The 22,186-nt window shown below is 37.6% G+C and overlaps 1 protein-coding gene across 1 annotated transcript in view; it reads left to right on the forward strand.

The window, feature by feature from the left end:
* Positions 1-22,186, forward strand: part of SLF1 (SMC5-SMC6 complex localization factor 1) — an 86,792-nt gene that overhangs the window by 13,369 nt on the left and 51,237 nt on the right. The window contains exons 4-11 of the mRNA XM_065405891.1: positions 843-1,086; positions 5,230-5,392; positions 10,273-10,407; positions 12,069-12,122; positions 13,241-13,399; positions 14,731-14,897; positions 18,140-18,277; positions 19,046-19,211. Of these exons, the coding sequence (XP_065261963.1) occupies positions 843-1,086; positions 5,230-5,392; positions 10,273-10,407; positions 12,069-12,122; positions 13,241-13,399; positions 14,731-14,897; positions 18,140-18,277; positions 19,046-19,211 (1,226 nt within the window). The remainder of the gene's footprint in view (positions 1-842; positions 1,087-5,229; positions 5,393-10,272; positions 10,408-12,068; positions 12,123-13,240; positions 13,400-14,730; positions 14,898-18,139; positions 18,278-19,045; positions 19,212-22,186) is intronic.

Consider the following 22,186-nt stretch of genomic DNA (forward strand, 5'->3'; position numbering starts at 1 on the left):
CACACAATTAGTCAATTTCACTTAATGTATAGTATAAGTAGTGTTTCAATACAACTCCTGATCTGAACCTGAAAGAACAGAGACATTTAGAAAAGGAGGATCATTTCGTACAGAAGAAGAGGCAGAGGAGGTGAGGGAAAAGGATGTGGAAAGGAGAGAGACTAGAGTACTAGTCTAAAATAGTTTCCCCCTAATATTGGTATCCACTAAACTTACACAATTAGGAATGTCTAGACTTTCAGAGTTTAGAGATGGACGATGCTGTGCTTTTAGTATGCTAAAAATTTAGACAGCTGTGTTAGCTGGTGGTGCCGGGGTATTTATGGATTTAAATAAGAAACTAGCATGGGATGCCTTTATTTGTATATCCAAACCGATTATTCATAGAGGTGATTTGACAGAGCTGTTGCATTTTCTCTGAGTGCACAGAATGTCTGTTTGCAGTCAGGAAATCTATTTGTACAGTGTATTGTAAAACATCATATAAGAATACTAAGGCTAAGTTGATACTGGACAAAAGACACAGGAGCAAAATCTAGACAGGCAAATAAATATCATGATTGTTCTTTTGTCTGGGATTATTTTATTCTGGAAGAGCTAAGAGGATATTATGTCATTAGAAGAAAGCAAAACTACCATGTTCAGTGACTTTGCACAATTCTGATAAAATATTAGGAAAGGATAAGTTTTGGAGTAGAAAGGAAAATTGTTTTGAAATGTTACTTAAAACTATAACGTGGTTTTCGAATGAGAGAGCTTGAAGTTAATTTTATATTTGATCTTCATTTGCCATTTGTCTGTATAAAAATTCTTTTGTGGTTGACAGTTCATTTGCTTTCTAGGAAAGTGGATACTAACTAAGGACTACATAATTAATAGTGCTGAAAGTGGCAGATGGCTTGATGAAACAACTTACGAATGGGGATATAAAATTGAAAAAGACTCCCATTATTCACCTCAAATGCAATCTGCACCTAAAAGATGGCGCAAAGAACTGACATGCTCTGGTGCTTTAGGGGCCTTCCACAGATGGAAAGTTATCCTCCTTGTGAAAGAAGGTGATAAACGAAGGGATTCTATCACAAGGTAGGATGCTACTACTTAAAGTTGAAGTAATTAATGATAAAATAGTTGATATAGCTAAATTACATTGTTGTTCTCCCTCTCCCATCCCAATTAAATTGGTCCACAACAACTCCCAGTGCTTTAGTCTCTGTATAACCTACTGTTCCACATATTTATAATAGTTGGAATGGTAAAAAATGTTTTTATCTTCCAGTTCAGTTTCTTTTGACTTATTACTATTACCACATTGTTGACTATAGCACTTACAGTTTTATGCATATTTTAAATTAATAGCCTAGGAAGACTTCCTCTGCGCCCCCCCCCTCCCCCGATTGGTTCATAGCCATAGCCTGAGTTCATGCTCATTAGAAAAATAAAAGAATGCTGCTATGGTACCAAAATGAAGTGTCCAGAACCATATTTCATTTGTGTAATGAAGCTTTCTTTGAGTTGATGTTACATTCTATCTATGCATCTAGCATTTTGTTAACTTTGATAAATGATTAGATATGAAAATACCATTAAACTGTTCCATTACTCTGGTATTTTTAAAATAAGAGGATCTTGGTCTAGTTCCACTTTTTTCCCCCCTCACTGTTTTTGGCCTTCTCCTCCCCCAAAACTGTAGCGCCTAAATGCTCAGGTTGAACTTGGAGAGGCGGGGTGTGTGATTAAAAGGGCAAGGAATACAGTTAGATCTGTTGTGATCGTAGTCTATTGTAAAACTACCTCCCTTTTCTCTGGGATGGCAACTTTGTCTTTTATTATATGAGTGGCAATCCTAGAGGAAAACAAGACTGTCTCATATGGTAAGAGTGAAATAATATGCTAAGTATGGTTCGACATATTGTAAAGCCACATTCTGACTGACTTGGACCTCTTATGTCACACTCATGCAGCAGTTCTCTAGTGGTACACTGCTGCAGCCTCAGAACTGAAAGACAAAAACTTACTCATGGTAAATAGGGAAGATTCAAAAGATGATGATAAAGGAAGGGATGGGAGGAGAAGGAACTGAAGGGAAAAAATGAGTTTAAAAGTGCTCAGTTAGCCTTTTGGGATATCTAGCCACTTCTATCCCACTTTGTTTTAAAACAAACTTGGTCTTCTTTAATATTTTAAGACCTAGTTCTGAGATGCATATGTTTTAATAAAGGTGAGCTGAAAGTGGCCATTGGACCACATCCTGCTGCTGACAGGGCAGGTAGGCTTCTGAAGGATAGGAGTGAATGAGAAGGATCTTAACGCTCAAACATTACGATGAAAAAGTTTCTAGTAGAATATAGGGCATAATACCTGCTCCTCATGTTCATAATTTTTTTTTAATTAAAAAAACCTCATTCCAATAGCCAGTTAAGCCATTAGTGCGTCAGGTGGTTATTGTTGCACTACTTGGGTGGTTGAAGGAATTCTGCCTTCAGCCTCATGATACAGTACATGTTAAAAGTTTTACGATCCTTATTGCTATGTTATCAGGGTCTGCTAAAGACTCTCCCTTCCTTACACTAAGCAAGTTTGAGCTCAAGCATCTGGAGCAGAAAGAATATTTTCCAACTGGAATATTAAACTGAATTTAAAACAAACTTTTGTGTTATTTTGTTGGAACAGCTCCTTAAAATTGCATATATTGGGATAGTAAAAGTGATTTTATATTAGGCAGTGAACAAAGGCTCTGAGATCAAAGCCTCATTACAGTAGGTCTAGATGTAGACATGGTCCCTGCCTTGAAAAGCTTATATTCTAAAAAGACAAACAGTATAAAAGGGTGTTGGAGGAGATGCTATACAATGTTACATGCACATCCTATCATATTTGATTTTTTTTTTTCCTTCCTCCTCCTCCTCCTCAGGTTTAGGGGTAAGGCGGCAGAGAGAAATTAGAGTAGGTCAATACTCTTGCTGCAATTACAACACTTGGGCAGGCAGGGGGAAAGCAAATGATTGGTATATGAGCATATGATACTACATAGTATCTCTTCATCCTTTTAATACTGTTTTGTTTTTTTAGACTATAAAAAGAATCCTTGTAGGGATTTAAAGGAAGATAGGGTAGTAGTTTGACATGTCAGTTTGGAGAGTGTTCAGGACTGCAACTTTCATCCAAGCCATTTTCTAAAGCTGATTGAAGTCCAACTTAATTTTATATTTGTAATCCATAGGCATTTAACAGCAGGCTCCTCTGTCAAATTAATTACTATAGATTAAACAGTAGAGATCTGAAAATCCCAGCTCCTGCTTATAGGAGACCAATGTAATTCCCCTCAAGACAAAACCAAATTTATTCTTATAGGGCCTAAGCTCCTTACAGATCTCATGTAGCTCTCTAAAACTACCTCAAGACACAGGCCGTAATAACCACTAGTCTTTTCATCTTCACATATCAATATTAACCTAGGTTACTACTAGACTGAAACCTCCTTGTAAGTAGGTAGTCAGCCTGCATCCAGAAATTGTGGGTTGTGACCCCATTCCAAAAGAGAGAACCATTAACATCTAGTTGATTAAGTTGTATATGGTTTCTCCTTTCTTGGCAGGGGGAAATTGAGCTGTCCTGTGCCCTTCTCAAGCAAAATGTGTTAAGTATTGCTTTAATGGCAGAGGATATAAACAAGCCAATTTCCTTCTTGGCAGGGAAAGTAAACAGCCACTATTCCTGACCTGTGGCTTTAGCATTCCACTACAAGTTATCGTTTTTCCACTTCCTCTTTCTTTGTTGCTGTCCCAGTGAGACACAGCTGACTACCTCTCCTTTTAGCTTGCCAACTAAGGTGTCCTTTACAAAATGGGACAGGTTTTCTTCCCTCATCTTCAGTGTCTGGGTTCTGGGTACATACATCCTGCAGCACTTCTGAAAGACATTCTGTTCTTTCACTGGAATCTTAACATGGTTCTGCAAATCCCTATTTGTTAAGAATGAAAGTAACCTTTAATAGCAACTACATCAGCAAGACAAATGAACTGGGAGTTGTGTGCATCAGGGAATCTGTATTTTTTTCCCCCCAAGACATTACCATACAACAACCTGGGCATCCCTTTACTCATGCACAAAAGCATTGCAAGGTAGATATTTTGCTTTCTGAAAACCTAGCTTTCGGTCAAGTGTCCTATAGGTGCCAGTAACTTTTTTTAAAAGGATTGATTTTTCTCTCTCTATTAGCTATACTTAATACTACTGTTTGTTCACCTCTGCCTTTCTCCAATTATGACTAACCTAGCGTGTGTGTGTGTGTGTGTGTGTAATATATAAAAAGTAGGTGAGACCAGGGCATTTTATTCTTTATCCATCAATTATTTTTTCTAGTATATGCATCCACCAATTTAGAAGATCCCTTTTTCTCCTCTCCCCCTCTGTTACCTGTCATCTTTTCTTAGAAATATAAATTGCAGCAGTGCACCTTTGGAAGTTGTGTATGGGGAAATAATTACAGGGAGTGGGCCAGAAACATTAGCTGAGCTGTTTGGGTATTACATTAGGTGGGACTAACTGCACTGCTGTGGAGTCATTCCTGCAGTGTAGGTACACCTCTACCCTGATATAACGCTGTCCTCGGGAGCCAAAAAATCTTACCGCATTATAGGTGAAACCGCGTTATATCGAACTTGCTTTGATCTGCCGGAGCGCACAGCCCCGCCTCCCTGGAGTGCTGCTTTACCATGTTATATCCGAATTCGTGTTATATCGGGTCGTGTTATATCGGGGTAGAGGTGTATATCTTATGAAATCTTACCTTTCCAATTTACAGGTAAGGCAAATACCCCATTTTCAGTAAATCCCTCTTTATTTAGATAAAGATCCACTAAGTCTCTTGAGCTATATTGCAATAAACCATAGTTACTGTAATACTAAGTTTGATCTTTATAAAAATGCACTTGTAGAAGCTTCCTAAAAGATGAAGAAAATTAGTATTCTCTTCTAAACTGAGAAGACAGTTGTTTAGTTGGGTTACCTACTTGTCTCTGGGCTTTGAAGTGCTCAGTTAGCCTGCTAAGGAAGGAAGTGTGACTTTATACCTGACCATTTTCTGTAAATTTTGGGTGCATTGTAGCTTGTGAGCATTAAAAAATACCTTTAAAACAAATTTTCAGTAAATATATATTTTAAACTGTGTGTGTGTGTGTATATAATATATAACTTTTTTTTTTTTTTTTTTTTTTTTTTTTTTAGAGTTCTAGAAGCTGGAAAGGCAATTATATATCCACCACAAAAGGAAGTGAGAGCTGTTACTCATGTATTCACTGATAATAAAAGTGTCACCATAGAGAGAGAGAAACATCTCTTTGAGGCTCCATATTATCCTGTGCAATATATAGGGGATTATCTTTTTGAGGTAAGTAAAATAAATATTCTTAACTGAAATTAATGCTTCATTAATAGTGTGTTGTTTATTGATTAGAACATACTGCAACTCTGACAAAAGTGAAAGGGATGCTATCAACTTTTTTTTAAAATGCGCTATTTTTTTTTTTAATTCTGATCACCTTTTAAATAGCATGTGCTAACTTTTGGGGGGTGGGGGAGGTTAAGTGTCATTGAGAAGATTGTGTATAGCCAGGTTTTCTGTTCTGCTTTTGGTTGGGTCGGATAGCAACACCACCAAGCACCCTCTTTCTCTGTGCACATACCTGCCTACTATCTCTTCAATTGCGGCTTATTCACTGCTGTTACTTGTAAACACATTGTTAGAGCTACAGGTATACACTTTGAGCAGTTCGTGAAAGTGATGCAACTGACAAAATAGTGAAACTAACTAGTCACAAAATGACAAATTAAAACTATTTCCCCCCCTGTAATTGTTTTTCTAGTATCTAAGTACAAAAATGTCAAATAGAAGTGGATTTTTTCTTCAAGTCTGACAATGTCTACTTAACTGCATTAAAACTGTACCTTAACACTCTAAAAATCAGTTTAGTGATTTACCTTCCCAGCCCCCATGCATGAACTCATAAGTTACCCTGCATTTTCATCCAGATCATATTACAAATTCAGAAACTTACTGAAAGCAAATGCAGCTTGCCAGTGGTTAATTGGACCATAGTGCCTAGTAATATTGTAGCAGTTATAAAACTGAAAAGGAACTCAAAATTGGTAGGTTCAAAACTTCGAGTCTTGCTTTTCACTCAGCACTTCACAAAGCCAAATCTTTAATGCAGTTTTAGGGAAAAAAAGCAATGTGTTCCACAATACTATGTGAAAGACCTGGGGCCATGTCTACGCTACAGGAACTATATAATATGTTGGTATAACATTGTAGTGTAGACACAGCCTACAGCAACAGAAGGGCGTTTTCCATTACTGTAGGAACATCACCTCCTTGAGCAAAAGTACCTAGGCTGACGAAAGCATTTGGGGGTTAAGTCGGTATGACTACAGCACTTAGGGGTGTGGATTTTTCACACCCCTGAGTACCACAGCTATTTTGACATGAATTTTAATTACAGAGCAGGCCTTAGTCTGCTTTCAGTTTCTACTCTGTAACTTTGGCCAGGGAACGCTTTCTAAAAAGGAAGTACAGTTGTGAACATTGTACATTTGAATCTTGCTCCCATTGAGGCCAATGGTAGAACTCCTCTTTAATTTCATTGTAGCTGGATACAGCCTGGACTCCTGCAGGGAGTGTTCCATGCTAACTTGGATTGATTCTATAGTCCAATTTAGGATCTGCCTTATTTGTCCCGAGGAGGAGTTAGTTATCCAGTCCAGGGGAAATTGTGGCCGCAGCTTGAGGCTTAGAGGAAGATGATGTGCAAAGAAGAAAGGATGCAGAATATTTCCATGCTAGAAATCTAATTTGGTATTTATATGCAACCTTACGATAAACCAGCATGCAACAGATTTTATTCAGAGAACTTTCAAGTATCTAAGTGGTTATAAACTGTGACATACTTGGACTTTGTCTGTTAGATCACAAATAAATAGAGGACAGGTGTAGGGAACAGACTCAGTTTAAAGGTCTTATAAAGGAGAATTCTTCTTTATGTAGCCTGTTCATATCACACTTTCAGAATAGCAGTGCCTGTTGGATCACTTTTGCCCCCCTCCAGCATCTCTCCTCTCTGTCACTGAACACTTTGATGGCAAGGCTATAAAAGGGGGTGCCGTACTTCAGAGGCTTCTGTTACTTCTAACTGTGACAGCAGATTGACCAGGAAACTCAGTGGGTCTTTCTGACCTGGCTTCATTGGAGCTGATTGGTCTCAGTGCCACCTTAGCTCTCTAGTTATCCAATCAGTCTAGTTAAGTTAGATCAATGTTTCTGAACCGTTGGAACTGGCGTTCTTTGAGAATCCCGGTGCATATTCACATTTTCCACCCTCCTTCCACAAATTAAGTTAAGTCTCAGAGGAAGAGGGGATGTGAGGAGGTGGTAGAAGGAACTGAGACAGCTCTAGCACAGCACTCCCTTCTGTAGCCTCAGCCTTAGAACATTCAAGACTGGTGAGGGAAGGGCACAAGAGCTACTAAAAGGTTCTGTCCGTGCATCCCAGGAGTGTGCATGTGCAGAAGTCACATTAAAGAACTCCACTTACAGGCAAGTTGCCTTCATTTTATTATCTTGGTTTTGGCTGAATCTTATCCTTCTTAAAACGGTGTGTGACTAAAATTATTTGGTTTCATTTTGACATTGTAATGCCATCTCCGCACCCTTGAACAGAAATCATTTTGCTTGAACTTGACATTGTGACAGCTGTACACTTACACTAATCTTATTTTGCATTGTGGTCTGAAGTCATACTATGGTTTTCAGAATTTTGCATTAAAGCTTCCTGTAGGATGGTCATTAGGAACTCAGTTTCCTCAATTGCTTGGCACTGTGGCAAATCAGCAAAGTACATAAACATGTGCTTGATGAAGACCACATGAGTAGTCCCACAGAAGCCAATAAGACTTCTCTCATGCTTAAAGTTGAGCACACATTTGAGTGCTGATGTAGCAGGGATGGTACCTTCAGAGCACCCCTTCATGGCAGGGCATGGCCCTTCAGGCACCCCACCTTCAATGGCCAGTAACTTTCCACCATCAGAAGTATTTAGAACAAGAATCCCCTTCTGGACTCTAAAATATTAACTCTTTCCACATAGTTTCCAGTGACCCTGCAGACCCAAACCCTTCCCTCTTGGCTAAGGGATTACACAACTTTCCTTCCACGGCTTGTGTTGTGCTTCTCCCTCTCCCTCTCAGGTTCCACCTGAGCTGGCAACAGTCTTTCAAGAAACAGAACCAAAACCTTCATAATAGTTCTTCCTCCATGCATCTCTGCTGTGGCACAGACTTCCTGCCTCCCTCCACAGCTTGGAGGCCAGGTCACACCACTGTAGTCCTTTCTCACCATGTGTCTCACAGGCTCCTGCAGGGAACTTCTTGCTCTCAGAGTCTCCTCCTCTGATGAGGGAAGAGACAGCTTATGTACTTCTTTCTTTCCCCAGACCTTGTACTGGTTGGCTGAAAGGAAGGGGAGCCTTGCCCCACCCAAACCGCAAGGTCCCAGTTCTTTAAAGATACAGTTACCTGGGTTTCCCTAGACTCTTAACTATTATCCCAGGACTACTTACTCTTCTCAGCATCTGCTCCAGAGCTCCTGGAACAGGATTTGGCTGGCCACAGTCCCCACTACCTTTTAAACAGGGCAGACCACTCTGTTACAGCAGGATTGTCGCTGGAGTGCTCAGCACCTTGCAGGATTGAGCCTTAGTTTATTACTCCCTCAAAGTGAATGTCAGATTCAAATAGTGATAAAATAACAAGGAATGTGGCCAGATCTACAGAATAGGGGATTCTATCTTGGAAAGCAGTGACTCTGAAAAGAATTTAGGGGTCATAATAGACAAGCAACTCAGCTTGAGTTTCCAGTGTGATGCTGTGACAAAAAGGGCTAATGTGGATCTATAAGTAAGGGAGGTGATTTTTACCTCTCAATGTGGCATTGGTGACACCTATACTAGAAAACTGCCTCCAGTTCTCACCTCCCTATTTTAAAAAATGATATTGATAGTTTGGAAAGGGAGCAAAAGAATGTCACAAAAACATTTGAGGGCTGGGAAAAATTCCTTATGGTGAGAGACTTAAAGATCTCAGTCTGTTCAATTTATCCAAAAAAAAAAAAAGTGATTTGATTACAGTGTATAAGTATCTTCACAGGGAGAAAATATTGGATCTAAAGATCTCTAATTTAGTGGAGAAAGGCAGAAAAGAACCAATGACTGAAAACTATAATTTGTCTGGCTTCAATCAGAAATTAGGCATAAATTTTGAACAGTAAGGGTGATTAACGATTGGTTGGATTAACAATTGGTTAAAACCAATTAACTGATTAATTGGTTGGATTGGATTAATGATCGGTTAAAATTAATGATTAACATTTGGTTAAAATCGTGCACTGAAAATCTTTATGAAATGTATTTTTCCCCATATTATACAGTACCTGACTAATTTAATTTGTAATTATTTTATAACAGCAATGGACTAAATTGTAGCTTCGCCAAAAGACCTGTGTATGGAGCAGTGTGTAGTTGTAGTTTGATTGTGATTCTACTAAGGGAAGAGTTTAAGACCTAGAAGGACTGGATGACTTGGAAAACTGGTTAATAAGATATAGAACCTTTAAACTGTAGGTTGCCAGTTGAGCTTAATCACTGCTAATCAGCCACCGGAAGGGATTGACATCTGATCGTATTTTATTGCCCTTTATGAAATTGGGGCTTCTCTAGAAAAGGAGTTATTACAGAATAACAATTCCTGATTAACTCCCTGTGTGAACCAGGGCCGGCTCCAGGCACCAGCTTAACAAGCAGGTGCTTGGGGCGGCACCTGCGGCAATTCGGGGGCGGCAGTTCCCTCACTCCCTCTAGGAGCGAAGGACCTGCCGCTGAACTGCCGCCGCCGATCGCGGCTTTTTTTTTTTTTTTTTTTTTTTTTTTGCTTGGGGCGGCAGAAATGCTGGAGCCGGCCCTGGTGTGAACACTCTTACTTTGGAATAAAAGTGCCTTAACCCCTGGATTAAGCTAATTCAAAGTGAGCGCGTCCATCCACACAGAATTAATCAGGAATAGTTATCTTTTAATTTCATATCCTATTTTAGTCCAAAATAATTTTATAAACTTTATAAAAAAAAATGCAAAAATATCTAAAGAGGAGAAAAAAGGTGCAAGTAGAGTTGTTTTAGACAGCAGTCTCTGTATATGCAAGTTTTAAATCTTTTGACCTTCACAGAATGAAATACAAAATATTCCTGAAGATAACCAAATGAACCATCTTTTAGCCGAACAAGAAGCCAGAGATACAATGTCTGACATGCAACTTGTTGCAATGAAAAATGCATTAATAAACCATATGTATTTTACTCAGGTAAGAAAAAAACAGGACTGTCTAAACTTTTAATTGTAAAAATGTAATAAAATTTTCCCTAGGTATATTTGCCCTTCAAACACAAATGTAACAAAGATAACATTAGATTTCTTAACATCTGCAGAAATTGTAACAATATATAGTAATTTGTAAAGTTTAAAAATTCTATACAGTATTTAGTACAATACTATCTTATACAAAACTAAGATTCATTCTATTATGAGGTGATTGTTTAATATGTGTCTAATGAAAAAATGATGGACTAGATGAAATATCAATTGATTGGTCATTTTGTTTCATTTTGGTTTTTAACTGTCTCACAAAACAGTGGATTGGCCTTTAGTCTTTCTATGACTGGCCTTTAAATAGCTATATTTATGTTTACATGTTCGTCTCAAAACCAAAGAAATCCCTGAACCAGAAACATTTTGCTGAGCATTATGAAGAATTCTTATTGCTGTGTGGAATGTATGTTAAGGAGAATAAAACTTAATGCATTCTACCATTTTAATAATATCACAGATTTAATGATGAAGTGCATTAGGAAGTGAGGGCATTATTTCATATTTAGAAAAATGAGCAATTAATTGTTTTGAATCAGTACAGCATATATTCCCACCATAATATACTGATTGTTATTTAGTAGTTCTTATGTGAACCCTAATACAGCAAACACATGTTTGTAGACTTATATTTATGAATATGTGTGTCTTTAGGAGCAGGTCCATGGTATATATTAATACTTGTTTTATTATTATGCAGTAAGGTATGTTGTTAATTTAGTGTTGCTACACCCACAAAAGCAAAGAATAAAAATTTAACCCTCTAATAGTAAATATCCAATGCTCTTCTACCCACAGGCACATGATTTATCAAAACCACAACTACCATACATCAGACCATTCACTACAACCTTACCTCTGCCCCCATCTTTTCCTTCCTCTTACACACCTCTCCAAATGCTAGTAGTTGTGGATGTTTGGTGGATGGCCAGTTATGTTGGGAGAGGGTCATTTGCTAAAGGGTTGTGCACAACGATGGGTGTGTGCCCCAGAGGGTTAATGAAGGCTGGCGTTCCCAGGGGGCATGCTTTTTTTAAGATGCAGTTTTTGTAATGTCCTTTAATAGAACCATAGTGATGGCCCCTAGCTGGATGTAAAAATGATTTTACATTTATATTTAGTTCCTTTTATCTCATAGACTCCCAAAGCACTTTACAGAATAAACACTAGTGTATACACAACATCGCACCATTGGAAAAACAGAAAAGAAAAGAAAATCAAAAGTATGCTTAAGTGCAAATTAAGTATCTTAAACTGACCCTGTCTTCACATAGCAACAGTTTGAAACAAAAAGTGAAGAATAATGCATTAATTCAAATTGCAGGACAGTTTAGATTTGAAGATTGAAATTGCCCAGATTATTGTTGACTCAGGACACCTCTTGTTGAAGCCTACTCTTGTTAAAAGTTTCATAAGAAGTATACCTTCTATTTCTATAAAAATGAGAACTAACTGTTACATTTGCATTTATTTTTTAACCACTGGTTAAATATCTTTTTTAACACTGATGTATGTTTTGCTGGTCATTAAATGTAGCATTTTGTCATTATCCAATCTAAGGGTTTTCATGTATGCCCTTGATTTATTTCTGTTTTACAGAATGTGAAACAGAAGTCTATTCAAATAGACCAACTGAGTGGATGTGGCACAGAGGTAAGTACCTGTAATTCATGATTTCTGAAGGTGTAAGTTATAATAGTTTAGTACTTATCCAATCATCTTCCCTGATAAGGGATCTGTGTTTTGGAGCAGGTTTTTTCAGTTGATAATTTTTCACCTCTCCCAGAAAGGAACTTGACAGTTGCAGGCATTGGACATCACTGTGGTTTCCATTGTGGGGGTGATTATGTGAGGCACCCCGTGGCTTTAGAAATTTTATTCTGTGATAGTTTTCTACCAAGCTCTCAGAAGGCACACCCAACAGAGCGAAGACTTCCTACAGTATATACGCTTAGACTATGTCTACACTTACAACGGCATGTACAGTAGATTCTGTACACCCCGAGCACAGGTATAAATAAAGTGTAGACAGTGAGACACTGCTTAGGCAAATAAAAACACACCAGAACCTGAGGGTATATATCCTACATGACTTTCTACATGCCCAAGCAGTGCCTCCTCCATCTGCACTACTGTTTTTAGCAGTATAGCATCCTGGTGCTGGAGCAGTTCCTTGCGGTGGGGAAGGGTTCCGTCTGCTTCCCACTGCTTTCCCCCCCTTTCACTGCCACGTGTAGCTACACACTGCAGTGTGGACACTGCCTGCACTTCACTGCAGCATGTAACTACGCATACCCTACATACCAGTGCCAGTGTAGACGAGACCTTAGAGAGTAAGTACAGTTAAATTGCTGGGGCTTAAATAATAATATATTATGACTCCATCTCCTGAGATGATAAGCATATCCTGCAAGGTACGGAGTGCTTTTAGTGGGAGTTCAAATCAGTAGGGGTTAGGAGCAGTGAGGCCCTTGCAGAAGATATCAGCATATCAGTGGATCGCACTATAAATTAGTAATTACTTTAAATTAGAACTGTTGTTTTCTATATCTTAAAACAATTTCTTACCTTGTTATATGATGAACAAAAGTATATACATACCTTTTGGCTAAAGAAATTTTGTATAAAGATTCATAAATGTTTCCTTTTTGTATCTAAAGGGACTGAACTTTTAGTTGGTTCTCATTTTTCTTTTAAGATAGAACTGTTTATAAATCTTTTATTCAGCCATTCATTCTATGCAGTTATTCACAAATATTTGCCATTCCTAGGTTAAAAATATTGACCTCTCCAGAGGTATATTGTGTATACTTGAAGGACTAGTAGAAGGACATTTCTTTACTGATGTAATCACAGAACTTGCTGCTACTCAAAAATACTTCATCCCTCCTGTGCAGCTTCTTCATTCTCTTCTAGAGCATATGCTACAGGTGAGAACTAAAGGCTTGGTCTTTCACAGTATTAAACTGGGGGAGGGAATGTAAAAAACGTGGTCTTAGTCAGATACCAATGGTATATTTTAAAAAAGAGTGTCTTCATCCATGATTTCTTTAACCAATGTTCCCTTAACCACTACTTCACCAGAATATACTGTCAATATATTGTTGAAACAGTAAAATCCCAGCATACCATGCAAGACAGAAAATTATTCATTCAGAACGAGCAAATAAATATTATCTTTTTCATACTGTCACTATTACCTAATTTAGGACTGTACTATCTATATGTATGCAGGTAACAAATTATAGTAAGTTACATGTTTGTATCAACTGAGACTATAGTATATATTAGGATAACCACTCAAAGACCATAGAGGACATCCATGGATAAAAGTGAAATACTTGAGTGTGCACTTGCACTCACTCTCAATTTTTTCTCCAGTACAGTTTATTTAAATAATTGAAAATAATCGAAAACCAAATAGTATTTTTCATTAGCCCTATTAATGTAGTACCCATCTTATTGTTAAATGCTGTCCTTGCATGTAAATGTAAAAACAGTTACAGAAAGGAAGAGTAAGCAGTGAGGTTGAAGCTTTCCAGTACTTTGAGAAACAGCAGGATCTTCTGTAATTTTGCATAAATTTGCCATAGATATTGAGCCCACTTAAAAAAATCTTGTCTAGACAATGCCAAAATCATATGTATTTATCAACTCTTAAGTCAAACCATAAATTATCCTTATCAAATGCAATGCAAGTCATTTTGGTTGGCAGCAATAGAAATCTTGGTCTCTCTGAATAGCATAAAGATAATTTGTAGGAAACCGGTCAGAATTGGAACGAATTGTAAATTGGTCAGGAACAGGATTAAGCAAATAATGTAACTTGCACTGTTTTGGTATTGTGATTCTGCAAAATGAGTGTGACTTGCGCGCACACATGGGTCTGAATTGGTAGTTGCCGGCAAGGCAACGAGCAGGAGGGTGTATAGAAAGCAGCTGCATACAGACTTACACTGCATCATTCCCAACCCTGTAAGAGATGAAATTCACTGGTATAAATGAGTTAATATCGGAGCTGAATACCATTTTTGGGGCAAGTTACCCTTATTTTTTTCCTTTTCTGTGCAAATTACAATATTTTGCCTCTTGTATTCCTCCCCCTCAGTTTCCCACACGATATTAAGCTAACATTTGTCATCAGTGAATTTGAGTTTTGAATGAGTTTGAGTTTAGGATGAGTATGACTAACACAAAAGTTCTTCACTATTAAGTCTCTGGCCAGTACAGACCCAATATTTATTTCTTATTTTTAAAACAGGGAAATACAGACGCAGTATTCTCTGCTAAATTTTTTCACATCTTGTATATTCTTCTTCAACTTGATCCTCCTTGGAAGTCTCCTTCCATGTTAAGATATTATCTGGAATTTCTTCAGTGTCCTATTTGCATGAGAGGAACATGGTCTCTGCTAGAGATGCTTGTGAGGTAAGAAGCAGTTGGAAAGGTTTTTTTTGTTTGTTTGTATGTTCTCTTGTTTTGGGGGCTTCTCTCTCTCTCTCTAAAAGCTTAGCTAAGCGAAAACAATTAATATCACACTTTTTCATAAAAAGGTCTCCTTAGTTAAAAATGATAGAATTTACATATAAAGGGAAGCCCTATTATATGGAAGTCACTTTTTCAATGTACTCTAATTAATTCATTATGAGTGAAGATTTTCTATACCTAGAATAGCATTTGTACATTTCAGAACTTTTATTATAAATTTCAATTAATCTGAGTTCACTGAAAATGGTTGTCACTATAGAGAAAAAAATCATACATTTATTGTTTCTCCCCTTCTTTGCATTTCTATATTCAATGTTTGAGCATAATTATTTGTATATTATGTGGCTTTTGACAATCTAGATCAATGTATATTACTACTGGGTTTTGTATATCTATTTTGCTGCAAATAAAACAGTATAAATCTTATCTTGTCAAATATGCAGTTTCATGTTGTATTTTGATTTTAAGCATGAAATTTGCAGACTTGTGCATTGGTCCTAATTAATCACTATACAAACACAAGACTCAGGACAGCTTCCTTTTGGGTGCTTCCACCTGATAGAAGGAGAATTTCTGGTTTCTGACTTTTGTGAACAGAAACTGATTAATTCCATCTCTGGAAAGAGTGAGTGCACCTCAGTTCATCACTGTGTGATCTTTTCTAGTTTAACATTGAAGTACTTTAATATGGCAATGTTGACCAGTATAGAAATGCATATAGGGTTTTTTTGTTTAAATACATACTTCCATATTCTGAAACAATTGTAAGTATAAACTGTTGTTACACTCACATACAAACTCCATTCACTTACAAGGAAGGTCATTAAAATGCACATTCCTCCATTTTTAAAGTTCAATGAAATCACCAGTCCAAGGCAGCCTTTATCATTTGTCTTAATAGCCAGTCATCATACTATCCAAATGCACACTTCTCTCCCCAGCAAACTCCCTCATACTTCCTAACATATAGCCAGTCATAATGCACATACCCAGTTCCTCTACATCACAATCAAACACACAACCCATCCACCAAGGCTACAACTGGGTAGTGTGGAAACCTGTTCCAGAGGTTTGCAGGGAAGACATGAATGTTGTATATTCATAGCCTTCTTACCTTCCTAGTGCACTGTGTGGGGAGCTACCAGGAGGGTGAATAGCAGTGTGGGGGACAGAGGTAAGGTGGGGTTGTATTGCAGACTTGAGTTGGAAAGATTATGCGTAGGTAGGCAGGGACTCTGCAGCAGGCCTGGGGTGGGGAGCCAAGTCACTGTGGCAAGCCATAAGAGCTTGAGCTGCCAGGGGCTGGTGCCTTAACTTCGTAGCACACCAAGGCACTGGTTCTGTAGGGAGTCCTTGATGTGTTCATGTTTTCCTACCTCTCAGTCAAATAATTTAATACTAGCATTTGAAAGCTGATACACCATACTTTCAAGTACAGACAGAGAAAATAGTTGAAAACTAAAATGATTATCCTGATGATGGGTAGAAAAGAGATGGCTGTGTGATTTATTTTTTTGTGGGTGGATGAAGAGGAGGAGGCAACTCCTTGAATTTAAAAGCCATATGTTATGTGCAGGGTTTGAAAAAGCCACTTGCTCATGACCAGAGGTAACTTTTCCAGGGTGAGTGAAGAGGAAAAAGTTGAATCTGTGTAATTTTGTATAGGAATGCTTTGCAAAGCACTGTTCTAAGAAGGCTTATTGTCAAACCATCCTGAACAGGGAAGGAAGGCACTCAAACTCAGAATGACATCAACAGACATAGGACGTTGGGATAATAGGTGGCTTATACAATTCAATGTAGGAAACTTAAGCTAATGAGGTTTTAATTTAAAAAAAGAAACAAGAAATAAACCCATTAATGTTCAGATGCTAAAAAATATCTGAGATTTGGGGATATAATTGTTGATAATGCTCTTCAGACCTTTGGCAGAAGACAATTGTAGAAAAATACAAAATGAATCAGTGCTGGATATATCAAGGGTATGCCAATGCCAATGTCAAATTCCTTCAAAAATGTAAACTAGAAAAGATGTTCTGCTCTTGCTCTTAAAACAGTTTATCATGTTGTTAAATTATGATGTTTCATCAAGGTGTGGCTAAAATGATATGCAAATAGGATCTCATCATGGAAACTCTTACTCATATGAGTAAAGGTTTACAGGCACATGCTGTGGTTTCCAAAGTGCTAGGAAATCTTTAGGAATTAAAGCCTTTTTATAAATGTTCTATTAAATACAAGAACTCTGCCCCTCCACAAGGAATTCCCTTCCTTCTTCAGTGCACAAGGAAATGTGCTAAATGCAACAATAATTTACCTCACACTATAACATGCACCTTTAATTAAAACGTCCCCCCTCCCCAAAATAACACATGAGATCAAACACCTAATCAGTGAACATGCCAGCACAGAATATATATTTTAAATATTGCTGAAAACCTGGCCTTAAATCATTAGTGGTATTGGTATGAAAATATACATTTACTTACAATATATAAGAAACACAAGTTAATGTCCTTTAAGTAAAAATTAATTTGAGTAGAACTCACTCTGTGCACTGGGCCAGCACAAGGCTTATGCATTACTTAAATTCTACTTAGTTCTTCAGAATAGAACTGACGTGAGTAGTGCCTTGCATTGGCCCTCTGTACACTGGTGAAGTTCAAACCTTTGTACGCAAATAACTAACATTCTTCATTTTTGTTTTTAATCTGGACATAGAGAAATTCCCTCCTAAATTGATACACCTCTAACTCGATATAACGTGACCCGATATAACACAAATTTGGATATAACGTGGTAAAGCAGTGCTCCGGGGGAGCGGGGCTGCGCACTCCGGTGGATCAAAGCAAGTTCGATATAACGCGGTTTCACCTATAACGTAAGATTTTTTTTTGGCTCCCGAGGACAGTGTTCTGTCGAGGTAGAGGTGTATTGTATATGCCAAGTTTCATCCTGAGCAAAGTTTTGACCAAGTTAAAGAATCCCCACCAGTAATGGGGTCACTGTTTTGTCATTTTATTAATTATGATTATTTCTGAACTGCTGATTTGATTGCATTTACAAAACCTCACAAGTATGTTTGTTGCAAATTTGGAACTAAAATGTCAGAATTGCCTCGTGTATTGATTAGTCAGTAGATCATTTGAAACTTAAAGAATTTCTGGTACTTTATTTTTCAGATCTTGCCTTTACTGCAAAAGCTTTTGTCATGCAGTCTCTGTTTCAGAAAAAATAAGTGAACAGAGGGTGGTTCACAAAACATTACTCAAGTTTTTCTTTAATTTAGTGAAAGCTGAAGTACAGGCTTTAACCAGAAGGTAAGTTTTATAGGAGAATACTTTACTTTCTTCTTCTGTTTAAAAATTCAAACCCATTTCTCAATCCACAATGGAATTGTACCCTGTCATTACTATACTTGCTGTCTCTGAAATGGGATGCTGTCCTCATAGAGGTTTGAAAGTAGTATTTGGCCATGCACTTGCTAAATGTTTCCTCTGAAATCTCTCATTTCTTTGCCTGTTTATAACTAGCTTTCATTATGTTAAAAGAATATTCTGCCTGGATGTTAGTATGGAGACTTCTAATTTTTTACATATTATTTTCCCACTATGTTATGTGTGTGGATAGGTGTTTAATTTTGTTTCATAAGGGGGTGAGTTTGTAACTTTGCAGTTCTTAGATTTTTTTTTCATTGTCTCACAAATTCTTAATGTGAAAGACCTTGAACATACAACATACATGTTGTTGTCTTTTTTAATCTGTAAGCACTTGTATTATCTCTCATCCTCCCTAATCAATGTAAATGAATAGATGTATGTATGATTGCCTTATAAAGTAAAAATTTTCCTTTTGTTCCAACTGTAATTATATTTATATAATATTAACACAACATTTGAGTTCCTTCACTTTGGCTGTCATTATTTTACATATATTATTCATCAAAAATAGTGTATGAGCTTTCTGTGCTTAAAAATTACCAAACCTTTGTATGTTTTGACAGGAGACGTGTTATCTGTCTAGTAACTATAGTAATCAAATTGGCATAAAGCTTTAGGTTTTGTTCACTTTTTCTTTTTCTTGTATAGATTATGTAAAGGGGCCAATTCACAGCTTCTGCAAGTTATGCCACAGACAGTTCTTCTGAAGACCTTTTGGTTGGGAAATGAAACCTCTCTGCTTTTTACCAAACATATAAATATTCTGGTAGATTGGGTCATACATTCCTATAGAGAAAAGTTCAAAACAAATGATGTGAGTATGATACATTGACCTTTTTTTTTTTTTTTATAGAAAATGAATTTTTTTAAAAGCATTTATTTCTTCACTCCTTTCTGAGAAACTACATTCAAGTATCAAAGCTGCTTGTTACATCTGCCTTTTGTTGTGAAGCATGCTGACTTTTGCTCCACAAAAGGAAATGAACTGCTCTATAAGGTTCTCATATATTGATCTGTAAAGAGGAAATGTAATGGAGTCATGAGTGGTTTTCTGGTTGCATTCAGATGTTCATATGCCTTTACCAGCAGGTGTTACTACAGTCAGTAGGGACATAAGGTTAGGACGCCTTATCAAATAAACTGTAACCAATGAGTTAATTATCTTATTTTACAATGAAAAGTACTTTTTAGAAAAAATTGTATTCAGTAAAAATTGTCTGAAGGATAGAACTAATGAAACAAATGGGTTTTTGTTGTTTTATACACCTTCTTTAACCTGAAACTTTTTCTATGAACTCACCAGTTTTCTTCCCAATCCCTTGAATTTCCTTTGGTGCCTTCTCTAGTTCTTTTTCATCCAAACAGAATGGAAGACAACATAACTGCTGTTCCATGGCATGCTGGCCAGCAGGACCGTGACCTGAACTGAAACTGGCTGTCCTCTAGTCTATACCACCCCTGCCCCCGCCCTTGCTAAAGCCTTTCTGAAGTGTCTTTGACTATTCAGTTCCCATACAAAAGTACAAACTCGTCACCGTTCTTTAAAAATTATTGTGGAAGTATAGAATACATAGGTAACGCACATCTTTTCAGCACTATCACAAAGAAAGAAAAACATTTCCAATGTACTACCTGATTGTTTTGTATAGTGTGAAGAAGGCAGAGGGGTTTAAACACATTGAAAGCTTTGCTCAGGTTACTTTACTTTAATTCTAGCCAGTCCACCTACTGTTTTTGAGAGAGGGCGAAACAAGCCATGCAGAAATAAAGTATTGTCTTTATCCATAGTCAAGAAATATACATAAACATACATATATTTCAGGTGCCTAGATTTAGGTTTCTAAATCCATATTACCAGCTTAAACAAGTGGCATGATGTTTGTTTGTTTGTTTTTCTGAGCACCAAGAAAGCAATTGTCCAGTTGACTTTCAGTGGGAATTCAATGCTGCTTGAAAATCAAACCATTCTTTTAGGTTCCTAAGTGTAAATTCTGGAGCTTAAATGTAGGTACCCACTTTCTTTTTTTAATCTTGCCCTTTCTTCTGTTCAAAAATTCCAACTTTTTAAACTATACAGTGTTGCAAATTGTATTGTTTCTTCCCTAAGTACAATATTCACTTGAGGACAAGTAGACTACAGTATAAGGTGTATGGATTAAAAAGAAACAGAAAACTTTTGACAAGACTGAACTGTAGTATCAGACATACACAGAAGTCTGCAATAGACTTAAACCTAAAGTATCAGTTGTCCTTTTCCACAAAAACAAGGTTCCCATTGCTGTTCAACTTTCATTTTATACGTTACATTGTATAACATACCAGCAGATGTGAAATCTGGTCTTAAAATGCAGCTATATTATATTGTTCCCTGACAAGCTACCATGTTGTGATGTTTTGCTTTGCTTTGCTTTTTTTTTTAAATAGCCCTCATTCCTTAGCTGTGCATTTAATTTCTTTGCCTCACATTTTTAACAAAAATAAGATCTAGAAAAAATGTTTTGTTAGTAATCTTGTATGAATAACTTGCTCCCTGATATGTGCAAAGCTCACTATTATCCCTTTCTGTGCTTTCAGTTTTGAGCTATTGTCTGCAAAACTTGGGTACCAAACTTTGTCCAGATAGATGAAAAGATTAGTTCAAAAGAAATACCCTCAGGAGCAAATCCTCCCCATCGGTACATAGCTAGCTGTGCCTCTCTTTTCTATTTCTTTGTTTTAGAGATGCAGAAGGAAAATTTGGAGTGTTGAGCTTAGCAAACAGGGAGCAGAATTCCCCTTCTCTCCATAAACTTCGGTATGGGGAGGATTGGTGAGAACTGTCTGGTTGTTATTAATAACCAGTTTATAGATATATGAAGAAAGCAAGCATAGTTAAACCCTACAAAATCAAAGAAAATATTTCATAGAATATCAGGGTTGGAAGAGACCTCAGGAGGTCATCTAGTCCAGCCCCCTTCTCAAAGCAGGACCAATCCCCAACTAAATCATCCATTTAAGTGAGTTTACTTAGAAAAGAAGCTTTCTTAAGATAGGCCAATAAATGTAATATTAAGAATCTTAAATCCAATTAAGTCCCACTATTTTTCTGTGACCAATGTTTAGGTCTGTCTCCTCTCCAGGAACATAGGCCAACCTTTTGGAGATTAACTGGATAAACTTGGTATTTTAGTTTACAATATTTGCATATCCCAACAAATTATTACAAGAGTTTTAAATCTAATCATTTGGTTGTGTCTCAGGCTACGTCCTCACTACGGGGGGGGGGGGGGGGTCGGGTCGATTTAAGATACGCAAATTCAGCTACGCAAATAGCGTAGCTGAATTCGACGTATCGGAGCCGACTTACCCCGCTGTGAGGACGGCGGCAAATCGACCTCCGCGGCTCCCCCGTCGACGGCGCTTACTCCTACCTCCGCTGGTGGAGTACAAGCGTCGATTCGGGGATCGAATGTCGCGTCCCGACGAGACGCGATAATTCGATCCCGAGAGATCGATTTCTACCCGCCGATTCAGGCGGGTAGTGTAGACGTAGCCCTAGAGTATATCTATACTGCAATGTGAGTCCAGGGCTAGTGGGACTTGTCATCTGACCCCTGATTAGAGAACCCAGGGCTTGAGTGTCTACATTGATTGTTAACCCTATATGAAGCATTTTCTAACCTGAGCAGCCACCCAGCCATGGAGTTTTCCAAGCTGTTTCTGGACTGCATCATAGGGATACCCTGTAGGGGGCTCAGGCCATGGTGTGGGTGATGCAGCAGGAGCCGGTACTCTTGTAGCTATTAGTAA

Source organism: Emys orbicularis, chromosome 6 (genome assembly GCF_028017835.1).
Source record: "Emys orbicularis isolate rEmyOrb1 chromosome 6, rEmyOrb1.hap1, whole genome shotgun sequence".
Lineage (NCBI taxonomy): Eukaryota > Metazoa > Chordata > Testudines > Emydidae > Emys > Emys orbicularis.